Genomic DNA, 22,500 nt, shown 5'->3' on the forward strand with positions numbered 1-22,500 from the left:
CTGGCTTTCTACCTGCTGGGTACCACCCACTCCCCCGGGTGACAACCAAAAATATCTCCAGACATCGCCACACTCCCCTGGGGGGCCCAGATTGCACCTGGTTGAAAGTCAGTAGCATATGACATTTCAAGAGCATGAGATAACAAGGATTTCACAAGCTTTTTATTGGCTTGTTTTGGTTTTAAATACTCTGAGTTTAATTATACCTTGAATTGGGTGAGTCACTCCTTCTTGGGGCTTCTGTTTTCTCTTCTGTAAAATGAATGGGTTGGACACAGTGATCTCAGAACGCCTTCTAGACCCAACAGCAGAGCGTGGTGAAGGCAGGAGGTCCCCTGGGGTCTCCGCATTTGGGTCCTGTTCCAACAGGTGACAAACCTATGGTCCACCTGGCTCTGGGCACTGCTCCCATTCTTCTGGCATCTAGCTCAGTCTTTCTTAGTCCAGTTGATCGTTTTCTTGCTTTCATTTAAGCCTATTTTGCCTTTTTTGTAAGTGAACATGTCTAAATACAGTACAAGGAACCCCTGAGGACCCATCACTCAGCTTCCCCACCATCCATTTCATCTTAGTCTTGTTTATGGGGCCAGCCAGTGGACCTTATCTTTGTATAGGTTCATCCCTTGACCCATTCGTTCAGATCAGTTCCCCAAGGGCCTGGATTGGGCAAGCCTGGGCAGCAAGGAGGCCCAGGTTCTTCCCGTGAGAAACTCACACTCTAGGGGGAGGACAGGGAAAGAACATTTTTTGACAAACAAAGAATCTATCCTTTAGCTTTCTCTATTTAAGGCCAAGCAATTCCAATTCTTTAATCTTTCTTCCTAAGAAGTATTTTCCACCCACATGGTCCTGGTTTATCCCCACATCGTTGGGAAAAGCAACAAGAATGTAAACTGGGCCTGGATTCAGATCCCTGCTGTGACACTTCATAGGTGTGAGAGCTTAGCCAAGTCAGCAGCCTCTGAGCCTCATCTGTAAAATGGGATAACAATCCCCAACTCACAAGTTGGCTGAGAGAATTAGATGAGAACATGTCGGTCCAGGGCCTAGCATGAGTCCAGCACACACTAGATGTACACTAAGCATCCTTTCCCCTCTCCCCCTCTCTCCTTACCCTTTCCTCTACATTCTCCTGACAGTGGGTGGCCACATCTAATCGCATCACCACATCACCGCAGTGAGGGACTGACTAATGGGAGCCAGAGACGACGGCTGACTTCCTGATCTGTCACATGCCTGGGTTCTCACCAGCCTCCCGGTGGCCCATTCACTGCTGACTCACTTGGCTTGTGGTCAACTCTGAACCCAGGGTCCTTTTCAGCTATCCCTTTACCCTACCACCACTCCCCAGCTTGGATTTGCGGCATGGGAACGGAATCATTATCAGAGAACATTCTGTTTAGGTGGCCCTTCTCAAGGAGCCAACAGCATTGCTAGACCGACAAGTTTCATGAGGGCAGGGACCATGTCTACCTTGAGCACTTGCATTTTCCCACCGTCTAGAGCACTGCTGGTAGGTACTTAGTAAATACCTATTGAATGAATGAATGTGTTTTGTGCTGGTCCCTGTTTTCCAAGAGAGCCCCATCTGCTCTGGGGCAGCATCTTCAGAAAAGCAAATAAGCAAAACCTTGAGACTTCGGTTTACCAATAAATGAGCTCTAAACTGATCCCCGTAAGTACAGGGCAGCGGAAGGACAATGGCCTATGGACCCAGACTTGGGTATGAATCCCAGCTCTGCTAAATTGACTTGCTGACTTTGAGCAAGTTGCTTATGGCTCAGCCTTAGTTTTCTTCCTGGAAAAATGGGATATCAGTATCTGGCAGAGTTACTGTGAGATGAGACTTAAATACAAATATACGTGGGAACACACCCCACGTGGGATGGCAGTGATTTTGGTTTGCGTCATTCACTCTTTCCGGAGCACCTACCTTCTTTGATTGCCATTGCCTCCTATAGTTTTGTCCAAGTCTCGCCTCCTCTCTTAGACCTTTGTTCGCTCAGCCTTCATCTCCCCTCACTCTGTTGACAAAGACACGCTCTGCCTGACACCCAGCACACCGGACCAACATTTGTTAAGCCAGCATCTCGAATTCTGATGCCTAAAGGGACCAAACATACACAAAGAAAGCAAGCTGGGTGGGATTTTTACATGAAATCTCCCGCTTAAGCTTTAAAATTTTTTTCATTAAATTAAAAAAAGATCTTAACTTTTCATTTTGAAATAATTGAAGACTTGCCAAAAAATTGCGAAAATAATACAAAGACTTCCCATGTGCCCTTTACCCAGGCTTCCTTAAACGTTATATAACATTATATAACATCTTATATAACCAAACCATTTTCAAAACCAGGAAAAGAACATTCTACAGTACTATTAACTACTCTACAGATCTTATTCGAATCCCATCAGTGGTCCCACTGATGTCCTTTCTCTGATCCAGGACAGCCTGCGGGGTTTAGTGGTCACATTTCTTTAGTCTCCTCCAATCTCTGACAGTTCCTTAGTCTTTACTTGGCCTTCGTGTCCTTGATACTTTTGACAAATGCTGGCCAGTCATTTTGTAGCATGACACTCAGTTTGGATTTGTTTGATGTTTTCTCATAATTCATCTGAGGTTGTACGCTTGAGCAAGTTCCCCACAGGGGTGATGGGGTACCCTCCCCAGTACTTCATATCAGGAGGCATATGATGTGTCTCCTTACTGGTGACACTCCCTTTGGTCACTCGATTACGGTGATGTCTGTCAAGTTTCTCCTCTGTAAAGTTACCTTTTTCCCTTTATGATTAATAAAGATTTGCGGGGGGGCTACTTAGAAGGTATGGAAGTATCCCATTCCTCATCAGACTTGATTTACTTATTTGTTTATTTACATCTATTTAGATCTTTGGCTTCCTATTTTATCTAACGAGTCATAATCTATTACTGTGATTGTTGATTTTAATGCTTATATTGCCCCTTCTTTGGCCAGCGGGAGCCCCTTTAAGCTGACTTCTTGTCCTTTTGATATGTCCCATCATTCTTTCTTGCTTTCTGACATAAGAAGATACTCCAAGCTCATCTTGCATTTTCCCTACCCAGCCCTGGAATCAGCCATTTCTCCAAGGAGCTGATTCCTCTGAGTAAAGAATGATATTTAGAAGCCAAAGTTTGAGGTCCAGATGTGCTCACTGCTGTCTGGCTGTCAGTGTTCCTGCACCCTCTCTATAGACCGAGCTAGGAAATAAATGTATACGTGATGTGTCTGCACACATGGATATTTCTCTGTTTGTGTATGCTGAAAACCACGAATTCACAGCAATACCTTCATTTCCACTCTAACACCATGGGGTTTATTCTACTTCTCTCTCTGTGTATACCTCCCTTCCCTAACAGTGAGGCACCCGGCCCCCATTATCCTCACTGTATTTATATATTTGATCAGCCCCCCTGTATGCAACCATCTCCCATCTCTCCCTCTCTCACCCTTGTCAGGTTCGGACACTCTGCTCTAGGCCACTCCCCGCTCCTTACCCTGGACAGCCTTTGACTTCCCATAAAACTCCCAGTTTTGAAACGGTGGCTCATATATTTATTAAACCATGAGGCCCAGTTTCTGGCTGTGGGCCCAGGGTAGTAACCAGGTGTTAACTGGACCAGGAAGCTGGCTTGTAAGCCCCTCTTGCCTCTCCAGCATCCACTCCCTCCATTCCTGTCCTAGCACCACAGGCAGGTAAACTTAGCCTTCCAGCACGTCAGGCTCCATCCTCTTCTTCGTCTCTGCTTTTGCTGTTCTTACTACCTGGACCAGTCTCTGCCTGCACCTACCCTTTCTCCCATCCTCCTGCTCAGACATCAGCTCTTTTTGGAAGCTTCAAGATGACCCCAGATGCCCTTTCCAGGTTCATCTGGCACCTCCAGCATACCCCATGGTGGGGCAGCACCACGTTCTCCTTGTTGGTCCCCTCTTTGTCTTTGCTGCTAAACTACAGGTACACAGAGCTAAGGGCTGATTTTACCTCCATGTCTCTAGTACCTGAAAGAGGGCTAGCACGTAGTAGGTGCTCATAAATGTCAGCCTAATAAACATTAATCATAGTAACAGCAGATACTGATGTAGTACTTTTGGGTGCCAGGCATGGTTCTAAGTGCTTTATGTGCACTAAGTCATTTGGTTCTAATCCCTATGCAGTGAGATAGTTACTGTTGTTGCCCCCACTTTGCAGACAGAGGAACTGAGGCACAGAGAGGTTCACGGACACTTCCAAGGTCACACAGTGGTGGGGTCACATTTAAGCCCAGGCAGGCTAACTCCCCAGTACATACTCTCTCCTCTAATATGCCTCCCACAGGTAAAGTGGGCAGCATTTTCAGAATAAGGGAGGTGAGTAGGGATGGATAGTTGAGTCACATGAGGCCCCCACCCCTCCTGACCACACTCCCAGCCCCAGTGCTTAGTGCCCTTCGGGCCCTAAGCACGGGAGACTGGTGGCTGAGCAGGTGGGAGAGAAAGTGATAGCTTTTAGCTCTGCAGCCTAAAGGAATGTTTTCTCCTCTGAGGTCTTGAGGAACCAAGCACCTTTCACGTGTCATTAGAGTGAACGCAACAGGAGTCAAGTATCAGATCTTATGCAAGATTTCCATGTCATTGCATAGGGGTTAGCACGGCACTAACCTTTTTTCCCAATCACCCAAGAGGAACCATCCACCAGCCCATCACCCCTGGAGGGCGGAGCTGCCAGCCTCTTCACCAGAGAGCTGGGAAAGGGCTGTGGACTTAGAGCTGCTTGCTCGTCAAGTGAAGGGGAAGAAGCCAAGTGCCTGGGAACGCTCTGTGTCAGCTCCTCCGCTGACGTTTCTTTCCCCTACTCAGGGGCCTGGCGGGGTCTCGTAGTAGTACAGAAAAGGAAACTGAGGCTCAGAGAGGGGACGTCGTTTGCCTGACATCACACAGCAAGGAAGAAGACCAGCCAAGATTTGAACCCAGAGCAGTCTGATTCTAGGGGCCTTACCCCTTAAAACAACTGGCCAGAATTACACCCACGTCTGCCTGACTCCAAAGCCCTCAGTTCTTCCACCACCACCCCACCAGTCTGCTCTGGTGGGATCCATATGAAAAAAAGGCGTCTGCTCTGTGTCTGGGCAGAAACCCACGTGAGCTGGAGCCAGGGCTGTCACGAGCCGATGTCAGCCCCAGGCAGGATTTTCTGTTAACCTACTGCCTTGGAGTTCCGGAGAATCTCCAAGAAGAAGGCTGCAGAAGCTGGGGAAGGGGGGAGTGGAAACAAGAGGAGGTAGAGACAGGAAATGGAAGAGGGGGCGGAGAGGTGACGCCAGGCAAGAATGCAGCGCCGTCAGAGAACTCAGGAAAGACTGCGCTTGCCCATTCCCTTCAGCGTCAGACAAAGCCAACGCCCAGGTTCAGTTCATTCCCCCAGTGCTTACTAGGGGCCTCTTGTGCCCCAGGCCCAAGCAAGGGTCTGGGGACACGGCGGGGCACAACACTTAACAAGGTCCCTGCCCTCATGGAGCTTACATTCTCTTGGGGGCAAGACCAACCAAGAACCAGAATCAGATGAGGGGTCCAGGCCATCTGTCTCAGGGGGTGATAAGTAGTGAGGCAGTGCGACAAAGGAGGTGTGGGAGCCAGGATCCCATGGGGGGCAGGGGACGTCCTTCAGGCCTCTTGGAGGAAATGGTTCGGGGAAGAATGGCGGCTGCTGGGCACACCAGCCAGCACCATTTCCCCCGCTGCCTGACACCTGCCCTTTGCGCCCACCTCACCCCGTCCCCTTTGCTCTCCACAGGTTTGACATCTACAGGAAGGTGCCCAAGGACCTCACACAGCCGACGTACACCGGGGCCATTAGTGAGTAGCCTCCTTCTTTCCGTTGCTCCCGACCCTCTCCCCACTCTCCGTACCTGTGCCTGCCCGCCCTCTGCAGAAATGCTGGGCCAGGGAGGGAAGACAGAGAGACAGGAGGAGGGAAGAAATGATGGGCATCTTGCTGGGCCCTGCCTCTAGTCCCTCAGCTCTTCTCTGTCCTCACTGTAACGCTGTAAGGTATAGCATCACCTGTTTCTGAAAGGAGACACCAGAAATCAATCATCAAGAGTAGCTGCCCCAGGGACTTCCCTGGTGGCGCAGTGGTTAAGAATCCGCCTGCCAGTGCAGGGGACACGGGTTTGATCCCTGGTCTGGGAAGATCCCACATGCCGCGGAGCAACTAAGCCCGTGTGCCACAACTACTGAAGCCCGCGTGCCAAGAGCCTGTGCTCTGCAACAAGAGAAGCCACCGCAATGAGAAGCCCGCGCACCGCAACGAAGAACAGCCCCCGCTCGCCGCAACTAGAGAAAGCCCATGTCAGCAACGAAGCCAAAAATAAATAAATTAAAAAAAAAAAAAGGAGTAGCTGTCCTTGGGAGGGGAAACGGGGGCTCATGGATTGGAGGGAGACTGACTTTTCTCTTCACACCTTTTAGACTATTTGAGTTTTTAACATAAGGATGTTTCTATCCATTTAAAAAAATAATCCTCTCACTCAGATTTTGGTTTCTGAATGCCAGTCTTCTACTTAAAAGGACCCAGGGCTCCTGGGAGAAATGACTGATTGCAGGGCTGGGACAGGAAGTGTACAAAATAAGCCTGGGACACCTCGTGCCAGAAAGCAAAAAAATGCCCGGAGGAAAAGCACGGGGTGGAGGTGTGTCAGCAGGCCACAGGAGCCAGCCTGAAAGAGGGCAAAGACCAACACAGGGCAATCTGAGTAGCACAATAAATAATGGCATTATTGGCTCGTTACCCAAAGAATTAAGAAAAAGGTCCAGGAGTCCATACTGATCTAAATAAATGGGAGGGAAGGGTTGAACCTTCCTTATAGAGGAATTCCAAATAATATTTATGAATATATCCCCCTCTGAGAGGTACAGCTCAGCTCTCCTGTCCTGGAGTGTGAGCTAGTGACTCACTATTAAAGAGGAGAGAATGGAAAGGAAGTAGTAACTATGGTGGAGACATCCAGAGCCTGCCCCGTCACCAGGTGACAAAGGTTAGCATCAACCAGTGAGGAAGAGGTCGACGTAGCTGTCACGTGCCCACTGCCTGCCATGGGATTTGATGGGAAGGGCACCTCACCTCCATGGGATCTTCCCCCAAAACCACAACCCAGTCTAATCATGGGAATGCAGCAGACAGCCCCAGCCTGGGGGACCCTCTACAGGACACCTGGCCAAGACTCTTTGAAAGTGGCAAGGTCTTGAAAACCAAGAAGAGACTGAGGAACCGTCACAGTTTCGAGACTAAGGGCACGATGACTAAATGTAAAATGGGATACCAGGTCTGGTCCCGGAAGAGAAAACAGGCACTGGCGGAGAAATGAGTGATCTAATAAGTCTGTAACATAGTTAACAGTATTGGACAATGTTAATTTCTTCATCTTGACAAACATACCAGGGTTATGTAAGATGTTAACATAAGGGGAAGCTGGTCGAAGGGCGGATGGGAACGCTCTGTACTATCTTTGCGTCTATTATTATTCCACAATAAAGTTTATTTTAAAAGATATAAAAACAAACCGCAAGCACTTTGCAAGCAGGAAGGCTCTACCCACATTTTCCAGATGAGAAAATGGACTCAGAGAGGTGAAGTGACTTGTCTGAAGTTTCACAGCTTGCAAGAGGTGGGCCTCTCCAGTGCTTGGTGTGGGAGAGGGACCCTCCCCGTGGACTGTCCCCTGAGCAGGGCCCTGGGGCCGGGCAGTCATTTTGGAGTCCACCGCTGCTTCCCAGGGCAGGCCATTATCAGGTCAGGGGATGACCTTGGGGATCCCTGCACCCCGGCTGGCTCTGCCTCTAGCTTAGGTCGTCCAAGCTGCAGATGCCTTCTTGAGTCTGGCTGTCCACATCCCCAGAGAAGAGAACAGAGCAGCCAGGCAGCAGAATTCATGTCCTGCTCGCTTCAGCTCTGGCCGAGCTGGGTTCATTCTCCCATTTAGCAGCTGGGTGACCCTGAGCAAGTCACATCACCTTTCTGAGACTCAGTTTTCTGATCTGGGGGTTAAGTGTGATCACGCCTGTCAAGTATGGGGTACGTGCCAAACTCTCAGTGCGGCTGGACCGTGCACCTCTTCATATCACTGTCCTCTTGGAGCCCACAGCCCATGAGGGTCCGTGACCGCAGGAGCTGTGACACTTTGTGCATTGATCCCCACGGAAAAGGTACTCGGGGTACATAAGAGGAAGAGGGCTTGTTCATCTACCCGTTCAATTAGTTTATGAACCTGGTCACAAAAATTCCAGTGAGGCTTCCTGTCCCCTTCCTACCACCAACAGCTCAGGCCACTTCTTTGCAGGCTCTGCGGTTCTCTCCCTTATCGAGTATGTTTAACAATCAGGTCTGTATCCCTCTAGAATTTTTAAAAAAACATATTCAGTCTTTGAAATACCTGTGTCGTCATTTTAAGCGCAGACAGGAGCGTACTGGGCACACCGTCCTTCCCTGCCCTTTTTTAACCGACACATCCTGCACACCAGCACGTAAACGGCCACCATGTGCTGCTTTCCATTATCTGGCCGACCCACGGTTTATGTAACCAGCCTCCCGAGGATGGGCGTTCTGATTCCAGCTTATCGCTATTATAGACATCCTTGTCCATATGTGTTTGTATCCTTGTATGGTTATTTCTGTAAGGTAACTTTCCTAGAAGAGGAATTACCGGGTCAAAGGGCATGTGCATTGTGAAATGTAGAAGGTACTGCCAAGTGGCCCTCCGGGGACGTGGTTTGATTTGCAGTCTCCAGCACAGTGTGTGAGAGGGCAAGTTCCCTTGCACAAGAGGAAAGGCGTGAGCACGGGAAGCCAGCCCTTAGCTACCATTTAGTGAACAAATATTTATCAGCCAGGTCTGGGGCCAGGCCGTGTGCCGTGTCCTGGGACCAACTTGATGAATGGGCTTCGGTCTTTGTCCTTGAAGAGTGCATGGCTGAGCAGGCAGGCAGATACAGAAACACACCATTTCATGACGTCACGGTAAGTGCTATTAATAACTGAAGGAACCAGCAAGGGCACTGGAGACTCACAAGTCGAGGTTTGAATTTTGCCTTCTCCACTGAAGTGCTTATGTGGCCTTACACAGATTGCTTGACTTGCTGGTGTCTGGGTCTTGGGTCCGGTGCCCCCTTTGCTGGCTGCACCGGATCTCCCACTAGCGAGCATCCTCCTGGTGTCACATTCCTACTGTCCAGTGCCTGAGTCCGTTTCAGAAGAAGTCTGGAGTCACAGAGCCTGAGCATCTTGCCCAAACATGGATTGAAAAACTCTACAGTATCAGAAGGCTTTTCTGGTGGAAATACTTCCTACCTGCCCTCATGGTTTTTATTCATTCATTCACTCACTCAACAGATATTTATTTCATACCTTCTCTGAGCCAGGCACTACGCTAGACCCTGAGGCCCCAGGGGTGCTGAGGCATTGTCTCTGTCTTTCCAGTCTGGGGACAAGGTAGGGGAAAGCAGACACACAGCAGGGGCTGCCGGACACTCGGATTCAGCTGAGCAGACTCCGCACTTACCCCGCTGCTAGGTCCGAGCCTGGGACAACACACGCAGGTTTCACAAAGAGGCCTTCCCATCCCTATACCCCCACCTCTGATCTGCATAGAGTCAGAAGTTTGGGGCCCATTTGCAGGCTTGGAGCAAGGAAGGCAGCTAGAAAACCTGGACTGGCCTAAGTCATCATTGACCTTCAAAAACACCTCCCGAGTTTGGGCCTGTTCATCATTACGGCAACCTGTGGGTTGCTGGGGCTTGAAGGTGGGGTGGGAAGGGTGAAAATGGCTCTGAAACGTGGGTCAGAAAAGGTGTGAGATTTCAAGTGAGAAGGGTGCTTTGCCCACCTGGCAGGATTCTTTAGCAGGAGGCATCACAGCTGCAGTGTGCAGGTGAGAAGGGGAGGGATGTGAGCCTGGGAAATTCGGATTGCCAGCTGGTCTTCTGCAGTGGATTTGTTCAGCAGCTGGAGAAGACATTTGAAATTAATTTCTGTGCCATGAAAACAAACAAGCCACGTGGCCACTCTGTATAAACTGATGTGGGACCTGCTTAGACATAGATTGCTGAGTGAGCAAAGCACGGTTGAAAGCATGTGTACAGGGACTTCCCTAGTGGCACAGTGGTTAAGAATCCGCCTGCCAATGCAGGGGACATGGGTTCGATCCCTGGTCCCGGAAGATCCCACATTGCCACGGAGCAACTAAGCCCGTGCGCCACAAGTACTGAGCCTGCGCTCTAGAGCCCACGAGCCACAACTGCGGAGCCCGTGAGCCACAACTACCGAAGCCCGTGTGCCCTAGAGCCCGCGTGCCGCAACTACTGAGCCCACGTGCCGCAACTGCTGAAGCCCATGCGCCTAGAGCCCATGCTCCACAACTCAAGAAGCCACTGCAATGAGAAGCCCATGTGCAGCCACGAAGACCCAACATAGGCAAAAAAAATAAATTTAATTTAATTTTAAAAAAAGAGAGAAGGCATGTGTACATTATGCTGTTTGATTAGAGGAAAAACTCGTATGCCCGTGTCAGGACACAGACTGTAGGGGTGGTACCTCTGGGCAGGGGGCTGTCGGTCGGGAGTGAGAAAGAGACTCACACAGTTTGCCTTTTTATACAGCTTGATGATTTTTCTTATCACTTGCATGTGTTACTTCTTCCAAGAAAAAGTAAAACCCTTAAACTCTGCCCTATACAGCTTTTTCAAAGTTTGGAAGAACTGGGGAGTCATTCTAGTATGCCCCATGTCTGGGTGTGGTTTTGGAGGCTTGGTGGGGACTCTGGGGATGTCCCTGCCTCACCCTTCACTTGGAGTCTCGGGGTTCCTTTTCTTAGGGCATTGGCTCTAGACCCCTCAGGTTCCAGCCCTCCCCACCCCCGCCCCCACCTGCCACCCAGTGTGTCCCTGGGCCACTCTCTTCCTCACTCTGAGCTTCCATTTCTACACCCTCCACACGGGCTCATACCCTCTTTCACATGGGAGTGTGCAGTGACAGGTATCTGTTAACACACTCACAGCAGGGCATGTGGTAGGTGCCCCACAAACACTTGTTCTCTGCCTTCTTGCTTCTGAATGTATCTTTTTTAATAAATTTATTTATTTTATTTATCTATTTTTGGCTGAGTTGGGTCTTTGTTGCTGCGCACGGGCTTTCTCTAGTTGCAGCGAGCGGGGACTACTCTTCGTTGCGGCGCAGGGGCTTCAGTAGTTGTGGCGCATGGGCTTAGTTGCTCCACGGCATGTGGGATCTTCCCGGACCAGGGCTCGAACCCGTGTCCCCTGCGTTGGCAGGCGGATTCTTAACCACTCTGCCACCAGGGGAGCCCAGAACGTATCTTTGACTGTACATTTTGCCATAGATAGATGATGATAATAATAATGATGGTGATGACGACGAATAACCTGGTTTCAGCATCAGTCAGGATGGCTCAGCCAACCAGGTACAGACTGTCAAGAATGCGGCCGAATCAGCAGGTGGTACTGGAAACTTTTCTTTGCGGGAAACTGAGGGTCAACCCACTTGCCAAATCACCTTCCCCAAATCACCACACCCTCCAAAGTCTCCCTGATGAAAATCCTAATTATGAGCTAGTGCTTGAGCCATTATTACCTGCCAGGCACTATTTCAAGTCCAGTTTCTGTGTTGCGGAAATTCTCAAGCAGCCCCATGAGGCAAGTGCTACTACTGGTGCCATTTTACAGATGCGGAAACTGAGGCAGAGAGAGGTTAATTTAATTTACCCAGGGACACAGCACGTGAGTAGTGGGACCACGCTGTGTGAGCCATTGCCCACGACATGCCTCTATGATAAACCCAGGTGAGGCACACTCAGCCCTTATTCTGTATTCTGGGGGCTGGCTCCCTGCCTTACACAAAACCTGTTATTACCTCCTGTGTGCCCAGCCCCAGGCCAGGCACTGGAGCTGTGGAGTTTTTGCCTTCCAGGGTATCTGTCAGTCTAGTGAAAGGGAGAGCCACAAATAACATTTGGAAGGTGTTCAGATGGAGGCTGGGAACACAGAGGAAAGAGTGACCAGCTCAACCTCTGAGGGTTGGGGGAGCTTCTCACCAGAAGGGACATTTGAGTTGGGCCTCAACCTGCGAGGATGAGTAGGAGTTCACCAGGCAGAGAGGATGACCAAGGAAGAGGAGGGAAGATGGGGAAGGACATTCCAGACAGAGGAGCCATAGCATATATTTAGGGAACAGCACGTGGCTCGAGGTCGCTGGGTGGTTAGATGTAGGGGGAGTATCTGGAGATGAGTTGAGGGCCAGCCCCTGGGGCACTTGTTATGTCCTGCCCCAAGGAGCGAGTCCAGGGTCACCAAATCCAACCTCATCAAGGGCCAGGCAGGCGAGATAAATCCAGGTGATGTGGGCCGACCCTGGAGCTCCATTCTGCTCTCTCTGCACTTCAGACTTGTAGGACCCCAACTCTTCACTCTCACAGAGAGTTGTCCCTTCTTTTGAAGCACAGCACTGTGTATCCTCACGTTCTCGCCTCTGCTAGGGACACGGGCATAGTGTTGATGGGGCCGCAGCGGGTGGTGATGGAGGGCAACCAACACTCTGCCTCAGCCTTGGAATCTGGGTGGCAGGAGGGGATGGTGGGGCCTGTAACAAACTGGTGAGCTCAGAGCCCCTGTGGGAACAAGGGCTCGAGTGTTCTGGAGCAGCCAGAAATCTGGACTTTTATGTGAAATCTCTGGATTGTTCAATGTCAGCTCCAAATTTTAAAATATGCATCGATCGAGCCAAACAGAACACATCTGTGGGCTGCCGATTTGCAGCCCTTGTTTTCTGACTGACTTCTGCATGAGAATGCTGTTACGGAGGGAAGGCGGGCTGGCCCCTTGGAGGATCTGCCTATTTGCGGGCATGGGGGGCTGGGGAGGTCCACACGGGAGGGTCAGATCAGTTCCAAAGGCGGTCTACCTTTCTGACAGGGGGGCTGCTTCACATTGAGGCCAAGAGTAAGAAGGGGCTTTGGGGAGGGTCTGTGGGCCTCTCTCCCCCTCCCTGTAAGCAACTTCTCTCTGAGGGCAGGGTCTGGGGGCTGGCTTCCCTCCATCAGTGCCCACCACCCTTAACTGGGTGTCTGTGTTGTTTCTTCCAGTCTCTATCTGCTGCTGCCTCTTCATCCTCTTCCTTTTCCTCTCGGAGCTCACCGGATTCATAACGACAGAAATGTAAGTTACATCGCCCACTGGTGAGGCATTCCAGAGCTTCTGGGGGACCCCAGATGGGAAGAGAGAGGGGCTTTACAAAGGAGAGAAACCTCCGAACCTTCTACCTCCTGTTTCCAAGCCTGTGGCATCCGTCACTCCTCTGTTTCTTAAAAGGGTTTTAAAGCCAGAGCGGAAACCAACATTGCTTTGTTAAAGCTGAAGAGAAAACTCTGGTTCCCTTCTGGGGTCAGGGAGGCACCTCCCGGGTCCGCAGATGAACAGAAATCATTTGCTGATGTCTGCCGTCCCTGTGTTTGGCCAGTGGGCTTTTCTCCCTCTGAGTCATCACAGGGTCGTTTGATGTTAAAGCTGGAAGAAGTCAGAGGAAAATGGGGGCAGCTTTCTACCCGAGGCGGTGGAGGGGGCGGGGTTCTGACATCGGAGCCTGGCCCCCCTCAACCAAGCCCCCTTCCCTGTGCTAGGCCCACACTGGGTGAGGAGTCAGCATGGGCTTCCTGGCAGCGGGTTGACGCACTGTGAATCCAACCCCAGTTCCTAGAATCATCTGTTGTTCAGATAACCTAGTAAATGCTCTGGGGCCTGTGTAACACCGAATGCCATTGGAATTATTCAGTCACAGCCTCATCAGATGCCCCTCTGAGATGAATTAGACCCAGAAGCTTCCTGCCTTCACCTCTGGCTTCCAAGCCTCTGCATTTCCACGTTTATAACCCAGAAAGTCATCACGGGGCTGGGCTCTGGCCACCCACTCCCCTGTCCAACACTGGAATTTTCTTTTGCACTCATGGAATTTCTTGGTTTCCTGTGCCTCCCTGTCAGCCACAAGACAATAGGAAACTGAAAACATAGCTGCTCAGCCCAAGATGGTCCTTGTTGCTCTGTAACCATTACTGCTATAATCCTCAAACAGCCCTGGGAGGTAGTTGTCCCCTCTTTATAGATGAGGAAACGGAGGCTCAGAGAGGTGAGGGGACTTGTCCACTGACTTGCCCACCGCCCACCCCACCCCCACCGCCCCAACTCGTTTCTGAATATAGCTTCCGCCCTCCTCCGACGTGGGAGAGTTTGTCTTCCCTGTCTGTCTGATCCTGTTTTTAACCCTGATGGCATCAAAGCCCCAGGAGCCTCATGGAGTGTTGGAAAGAGCACTGGACAAGGCCTTGGGAGATCCAGGGCCAGGTCCTTGCTCAGTTACCACCTGCTCTGTGACAGGTGGCAAGTTGCCAAACCTCTCTGGGTCCCAGAATTTCTGGCCAAACAAGAGAGGGTACATCAGAGGCAAGGCTTCCTTCCAGGTCTGGGGAAGCTTGTCTGCCTCCCAAGATATAGCTCCTTGACCAGGCCGGGGTCAGACAAGGAACTCTGTTCCCCCTGGACTCTGTCCCAGTCAGGTGTGCACGTTTGGGCCACTGGATATTTCACGGGTCATCCCATTATGATTTGGAGGTGGAAGCAGGGAGAGCAGCCAGAAATTGAGACCTGCTGGCATTATGAAGGACCTACTGTGTGCCGGGCACCTGCTGGTCTCTCCAGGTCACGCCCCATTCCCTGGGAGGGGGGCTTCTGTGCAGGCCTCTCATGTTCTGAGCCAGGTGAGAAGCGGTACCCAGGTGACAGCAACAAGGAGGGAGCCCTGACCGTATCCCAGGTGCCAGGTGCAAGGCTTTACCTATTCCAGGCAGGGACATGAGCAAGTGCAAAGGCCCTGAGGCAGGAATTACCTGGTGTATGTGAAGACAGAGAGCTGGTGTGGCTAGAGCAAAGGAGGCAGGCAGGGAGAGGAGAATATGGAGCAGGTGGACCCGAGTCAGGCCAGGCTCTGTACACTGCCATGGATTAATGGCGATCATCCTTGGTCCTGAGCCCTCAGAGGTCAGGCATCAGGTCTGTCCGATTCACTACCATGTGACTCCATGCTCAGAGAAGCCAAAAATGCAGGCGGTGGACACAGATGGTCCACAAGCAAACGCAACGGAATGTATCAATTAGTGATAAGGGCTCGGAAGCAAAAACAAAGCAGGATAGGAGCTAGAGAAGGTATGGGCTATTTTGTGAGGCTTTAACAAGATTATTTACCTTCAAAGGTGCTCAGCATAGTGCCTGATATACTTTAAGATGCATATCCCTTCAGGCATTTACTCATTTCATATTTCTTCCCTGTCTCACGGGAGAAAGGTTGTAAGGCCACTCAGCACCTGGCATGTAATGAGTACTCTGTGAGTGTTAGTTTTTTTGTCTCCCCCTGGAGTTAAGAAGGGACCCCCTTCACCTCCAGCTGACATTCTGAGAGGCAGTTCATTCAGCCAATCATCAGCTTAGCCGATAATGAGGCAGAGTGCGGGGCAGCACCCCGACAGGTGAATTTGGACGTCAGAGCTGGTGACTGCAGCAGGAGGTGACTACAACAGGAGGTGACTGCAGCAGTCACTCTTGTGACTGCAACACACCCCGCTGCTGTGTGCAGGGCACTTGAGCAAGCCGGGACAGCTCACTCCGTTTACCAGGGCAGGACTCACTTCTTTCTCAAGAGCACAGTGTGTTCCCACTGCTCTGTCCCCTTTCCCTCTCCAGGACTTCCTGGCTCCTGGGGGCATTCTGAACATGCTGGTCCCACCACACCCCCGGAGAGGAAGAGGGGCCATTCATTCAGTGTTTGCCTTGTGTCTGGCCCTGGGCTAATAAGCACTTCCCCACCGGCAGTGAGAGGGCTGGGGAGAGGCAGAGCAGTGGGGGTGAGAAGAGAGACCTGTCCGGGCCAGAGGCTCCATCCATGATGATGCGGTGACCCTAACGCCTCCTTTCTCTCTGCGGCCTTGTGACCAAGGTGCAAGAGTTGCCCAAAGGGCGTCCTCGCGGGCGAGGGCTCCACAGGAAAATCCAGAGGACAGAGGATTGCACCTTGGGGTCCTTCCTCTGTCAGAAGCTTCTCCGACCCCCAGGAAGCCCTGCTGATCCGGGAAGGACCGCAGGTCACAATTCTTTTCCTTTTCTGGGTGGCTGGCCCTCCCTGGCAGTTTTGTGACCACAGTGGGTTGGCCTCCCCACCCCCGCCGTGAGATTGTAACCCAAGGAAATGAGGTCACCTCTGGTTGGATCAGCATCGCTCTAACGCTGGCCTGTGGTTATCAGTGACATAAGAGGCTATTCTGGCCCGGCCCGACGGGGAGGGAAACCTGTTTGGGTGATGGGACTTCAACCTGGACATTAATTATACTTGGGAAAGTGGCCCCCCAGGGTGCTCTGAGGCTCTGTGTTTGTAAGGGAGCGGCATCCTGCTCCTCAGAGAACGTGGCCACGGAACATTCCAGTCTGTGACTCCCCAGGCTCTGGCTGCTCTTAATTATTAACACGATGAGGATTTGTAATAAGAAAATGTAGTAACTGGAACTCTCCATCGATCATTTCTAGCTTAATACAACTCAGACTTTTCAGCTGTGATCTGCAGTAGGCAACCCCATGCCAGCCACCTAAGCTAGCCTTTTACAATGCTCATCTTACTTCAAGGCCACAAAACCCCGTGAGCCAAGGACTGCTGCTGACCTTAGTCTCACTTTATAGCTGGGGAAACTGAGGCACCAGGAAGCTAAAAGCACAGTGCAGTTAGTAAGTGGTTAGAGCGAGAGTCAAACCCAGGCCTGGGGCTTCCCTGGCAGTCCAGTGGTTAGGACACTGCACTTCCACTGCATGGGGCACAGGTTCGATCCCTGGTCAGGGAACTAAGATCCCACATGCTGTGGGGAGTGGCCAGGAGGGGAAAAAAAAAAAATACACCCAGGCCTGTCTGATGCCAAAGCCTAGAATTGGTACCCAGACCCCCACATCCCGTCCTTTTCTGCCCAGAGCATTTTGGAGCCCCGCGGACACGGCAGCTGCCGCGTTTTGGTCAGGCTAGTTCACTGGGAGACTTGGATGCGCCCTTCTGGGGGGAGGTGGCCCCACAGGCAGGAAGCCATTGCCCACCGAGTTGGAACTTGGACGTTACCTTGAACTGTGTCCTCACACGCTCTAGTAGGAGGCCCAGAGTGGGTAGACCGGTAACTTAGCCAGGAGGAGGAGCTCGACGGCTCCCTAGGAGCCCAGCTTACCCACTCTGAGGCCTGGATTGTGAGCCAGGGCCGGGTAGGGAGCCATGGTCATCACGTGGAAGAGCAATGGGAGGCCTGAAGGCTTCTGAGCATCGAGTGATGGGATGGGGTTCGTGCCTCGGGAAGATCACCTCTTGCAAAGATGGGTTTGGGGCGGGGTGACCCTGGAGTCCAAGGCCTGGTGAGGGGGCTGGGCAGTGACCCAGGGCAGAGGGGCTGAGGGTCCCAGGGTGATGGCTTTGGAGAAAGGGGTGGGGGCAGGACTAGGTGGCTGCAAAGAGATGCTTTGGGGACATCTGCCTGGTAGGTAATAGGTACACTAACTTCCACCTGGAACGGTCCGGATTTAAAACTCAAGGTCCTGGAGAGCTTGCTTGCATAACCTCATCCCTCCCCCCCCACTCCCACCCCAAGCCCTTTACTGCGGGCCTCACTGCTGGGTAAGTTTCCATTAGATCAAATTATTAAGCATGGAGGTCAGCGACTTTGGGCAGGAATCCGAAGTATTCAAGTGCTCTTCTAAAAGCAAATAAAATTGTTTTCTGTAGATGTCATTGGACTCACGCCTCAGCCTAGAATTTCAAGGCTCTCCGTTAACATTCCACCTACTCTCCCCCCACCCAAACCTCCCTGGTCCCTTTCTTCCTCTCTCCCTACATGGCCACTGCTTACTGACCCCCATGGAGTCCGACGCAGTCTGGCGTCCCCCACCTGGAATGTGCCCCCGCCCCCCCGCCCCGAACAGAGGTTGTGAGCACGAGCTCTCTGCTGCCGCTCAGGGAGCCCTCATCCGGGGCAGAGCTGCGGGTGGGAAGGAGGCAGATGCTGCAGCTCCTGAGGTGTGGTGGGTATAGGCGACAGAGGGAGGCTTGAGGGACACAAAGGGAGTGGAGCCCTTAGCACCTCCTGTCCTGTAGGTACTTGGGCCATGGGTGGTGTGGGGTGGGCCTCTGCAGATTATCAGAAAGATGGTGGCCCCTTCATCGCAGGTCTGCTTGGGGGCCACCTGCCTCTCGGTCTTTCATTGATCCTGCCCCACCCAGTGGAATGTGGTGGAAAAAGCATGGTTCTGGGCAGCAGTGGCTCCAGCGTCCAGTCCTGCCTCTGCCTCTTCCTGGCTGTGTGATCTTGGTCAATCTTTTATCTTCCTTCCTCTGAGCCCAGTTTCATCCTTGTGAAAAGAGAACAGTAACTCCTATTAAACGCTGGCTTGCTGTTTAAATGAGATAGTACTGATATATGTGAAAGGCCCCAGCACAGTGCCTGGCACCAGCTGGGTGCTCAGAACCGGGACATCTTGGATTAGTTATAAGCAAGGCAAGCTTTTGTGTGGGCCTTAGAATATACCAGGGACCTTGCACACATGTTTCATCCTCACCACAATGCTGTGAAGTGGATCCTGTCGCTGTGCCTGTGATTATCAACTCGGTAAACATTGTGATATTAATAATAACAATAAAAGTAGTGAACATTCATTGGGCACATACTGTTTTCTAAGATTATGTCTATGGTTGTCCCTATTTCACATCTGGGGAAATTGAGGCTGGTGAAGAAGGCAAAGCCCCTTGTAGAAGGTCAGCCAGCCAGTGGGTAGCAGAGCTAGGATTCGAACCCTGAGAGCATGGAAATCCAACACGCCGCCTTATTCTCTTTACCCAGAGGGGCCTGTGCTCTGTGCTAGGCCCTCAGACACAGATGATAGCATGCACACCCCTGGCCGCGGGACAGCCTGCAGCTTTACTGCGAGTCCTCACACAGGCCTGTGAAGTAGCTAGAACCATTATCCCTCTTTTTCTCCTTTTCTTCCTCCCCTCTTTCCTTTTATCCTTTCCTTCTTTCTCGTGAGGTATGTGTATAATGTACAAACGGCGAAGTGCACGAATGTTAAAGGTAAGGCTTGATGAATGCTTGCCTGTGTTCCCACCCGTGTCACCATCACCCCATCAAGACAACACGTCTCCACCTCCTGAGAGGTTCCCTGGAGCCCCCTCCCAGTCACCACCACCACCACCACCACCACTGTTCTGACTTTTATTACCATAGATTGATCTTGCCTATCTTCAGACTTCATAGAAAGCTTTCCCAGTTTTACAGTTGAGGAAACCGAGGCTCAGAGAGGCGAAGCAACTAGTCCCAGGTCCCCCAGCTTCCAAGTGGCAGAGCCAGGAGGTGAGCCCACATCTGTCTGCCACTGCCCCACGGGTTCTCATCACCCATGCTGGTGACGGGAGGAGTCAGGCCCACAAGAGCCCCCACACAGCCGTGGTGAATCCACAAAAAGCATTGATTTTCCCTCCAGGTGGGCTGATTTCTAGCCTCCGTTTGCCTTTTAAAATCAGTTCAGCCAGTAACGTTAACTAGCCTTGGCAGGCACCTGCGAGTGGAGCTGAGGGCAGGCCTGCAGCGCTGGCATGGAGTGGCAGGAGCCCAGGGGCCCTGGAACATTTTCCTTGGACGTGGAAGGCGGCTGTATTGACCTCACTGGGCAGGCGGCACAGGTGATTGAACCGTGTTGATCCTGCGGCCCGGAGCCCTTCCGGAAGGTGCCTGGGAGCAGCCAGTCCTGGCCTTACGTAACCAGACTGGCCCCAAGCTCTGCAGGCCGGTGAGTTTTCCATCTCCTCCCCAGCACTTCGGCCCCTTTGTCTGGGGCAGCACTTCAGCCCCTGGGAGCCTGGGCTCTGTGGGCTGGGAGAGGCCTCCTGGGGCCTCGAGGGTGAGCTCACCTTGGTGCCACACCTGGGATTCACCTCGCTCTGTGTTGAGGTCACCTCCAGAGGATTGCCAGGGGATGACATCATCCCACAATCCCTCAGTGATGTGCAAGGGCCCAGCCTCCCAGGTAGGAAAGGTGAGTAGCTTCAAGGAAGAGTCTCACTCAGCTGGGAAGGGAAGCTGGGGGCGCTCCCTCCGTGATGTTCTGTTAATCACTCAGTGATCTCATTACTCAGCAAGCCTACAGAGCTGCGAATTAAGGCAGGGGTAGAAATTGGGCACTGAAGGCTTAAGAAAGACCATTTGGCTGTGAAGAAGTTGATTTTCCTCCAGCATAACCTCCTGTGGTCCCCAAAGCTCCTCTGCCACTGGCTCATTTGTTCTTCCTGATCTCTGACGTGGGCCAACGCTATGAGCCTGCCAAGCCCAGGCCCCTGTCTCCTCTCTCACACCCTGTGGCCTCAGAGGACAAGGCCTCCGCTCAATTTCTCCTTTGACCCTGGATGCTGAGGACGAGAGGGAGGGGAGGCAGCATGAGCCCTGGAGAGCCTGGTGGAAGGCAGACCTGAGCTGGGGTTCCATCTTGGCCAGCTCTTGCTGTGTGACCTTGGGGATGGAACTCACCTTCTCTGAGCCTCAGTTTCCTGGTTCTAAAATGGGGATCAGCGGAATTCCCTTGTGGTCCAGTGGTTAGGACTCCATGCTTCCACTGCAGGGGGCACGGGTTTGATCCCTGGTCAGGGAACTAAGATCCCGCATGTCGCGTGGCACAGCCAAGATAAATAACTAAATAAAATAGGGATCAGGACATTTCACAGGAGCAGAAGGGATACGATGAACGCATATAGGCCTGATTGGGGCCTCTCCTGGCTTAATGGCCTGGAGGCCCAGCAGTCTGAAGGCTAAACCGAGTCTGTTGCTCTCTTGTCTCTGGGAACATCCTTGTGACCCCCACAAGGAAACAAGCTCTAGGTATCTTTCTGAGCCTGCCTTTTCTTGTTAATTGAGCATCAGCTGTATCACACTAGGAGCCAGGGGCACAAAGACAGGGTCTTAGTAAAGATGAACTGCCCTTGCCCTGGCCTGACCCATTCTTTCACAAAGAAGTGGCCACTTACAAGGCTCTCTTAGAGACCAGTTGTTCAGAGCTGACAATCCTTTATTTTACAGCCTGTGGACAGGACCCACGGGGCCTGCTTCATGTTTAAAATAACCACAGCCCGGCCACCTCAAGCACTGCCCCGTAGCTGCCCGTTAGGCTGGCCTTTAGAATCGGTGCCCTCTCCCTGCGGGGAGTTTACCTGGGAATCAGAAGTGAGCTTCAGCCACAGCCATCTGGTGTCCACTCAGCAGCTCCTCGGCGGTGTCTCCAAGTCACCTTGAGCTCGGCACGGCCGTACGGGACTCGGTACCTTTCCCTCCCCAATAGTCCTGCTTCTCTTCCAGGGGCTCCCAGCCCAGTTCCAGAAAGAAACGTGGCCGTCTGCTTGCATGCCTCCCTCGACCCGCCCCTGTGCCCTGTCCATCAGCAAGTCCTGGCTGCTCCGTACACCGTACCTGCATCCCTCCCTCCTCTCCATCCCCACCACTCTGGGTCCAGGCTGCCATCTCTGACCTGCACCACTGCAGCAGCCTCCCAGGTCTCCCTAGTGCACAGGGCCCTCTGGTTGGTGCTGAGCCTCCAGAGGAATCCTGTCAAAGTGCCAGCCTGACCGTGCTGCTGTGCTTAGGATCCAGTCTGATGGCCTCTGGCCCACCTAACCTGGCCCCCGCCCTTCTCCGACTGCATCGCACCCACTTCCCTTTGCTCTGTGCTGCAGCCGTGGTGACCTTTGTCCAATTACCCCAACGACCCATGCCCTTCCCGCTTCCAGACCTCTGCAGTGCTGTCCCGACGACTCTCCCTCCCTCTTTGCCAGGACAGCATACTCATCCTTCAGACCTCAACTCCCAGAGACGGCATCCCAGCCCACTCTCCCCAGGGGTCCATCACCCCATGAGTCCCTCTCACGGCACCCCACAGCTTTCCATCAAAGTTGGGATAAGGTGCTTGTTTAGGAGCTGAGTGGTCTCTCTAAGCTCAATGAAGGCAGAGACCGTGTCTGTCTGGTTCCTCGCTGTGTCTAGTGCCTGACAGGTAGTAAGTGCTCAAAAAGTATTTGTTGAATACTTAGCATATTGCTGACAGATCCCAGTGTGGAGCCATTGTCCCCAACAGCAGGGTGGCCTAGCTGTCCAGGCCACCTGCCCACACTGTGCCCCCCCCGCCCCGCCTAGATGCCCACGTCCCTGTCCCTGAGGGCTGCAGGTATGTTACCTTACATGGTAAAGGGAACTTTACACATGTGATTATGTCAAGGGTCTTGAGGTGGGGGATGATCCTGGGTTATCCAGCTGGGCAGGATGGAATCACAAGAGTCCTTACAAGAGGGAGTTAGGAGGTCAGAGAGGAGAGGAGATGCCCTGCGGCTGGCTTGGAA

The 22,500-nt window shown here is 52.2% G+C and overlaps 1 protein-coding gene across 2 annotated transcripts in view; it reads left to right on the forward strand.

Annotated features, from left to right (window-relative positions):
* The window catches only part of ERGIC1 (endoplasmic reticulum-golgi intermediate compartment 1), a 105,397-nt gene that overhangs the window by 44,290 nt on the left and 38,607 nt on the right, over positions 1-22,500 (forward strand). For both annotated transcript variants that reach the window (XM_030829919.3, XM_060296611.2), the window contains exons 2-3: positions 5,791-5,852; positions 13,148-13,220. In XM_030829919.3, the coding sequence (XP_030685779.1) occupies positions 5,791-5,852; positions 13,148-13,220 (135 nt within the window). The remainder of the gene's footprint in view (positions 1-5,790; positions 5,853-13,147; positions 13,221-22,500) is intronic.

This window comes from Globicephala melas, chromosome 3 (assembly GCF_963455315.2).
Source record: "Globicephala melas chromosome 3, mGloMel1.2, whole genome shotgun sequence".
Taxonomy (NCBI): domain Eukaryota; kingdom Metazoa; phylum Chordata; class Mammalia; order Artiodactyla; family Delphinidae; genus Globicephala; species Globicephala melas.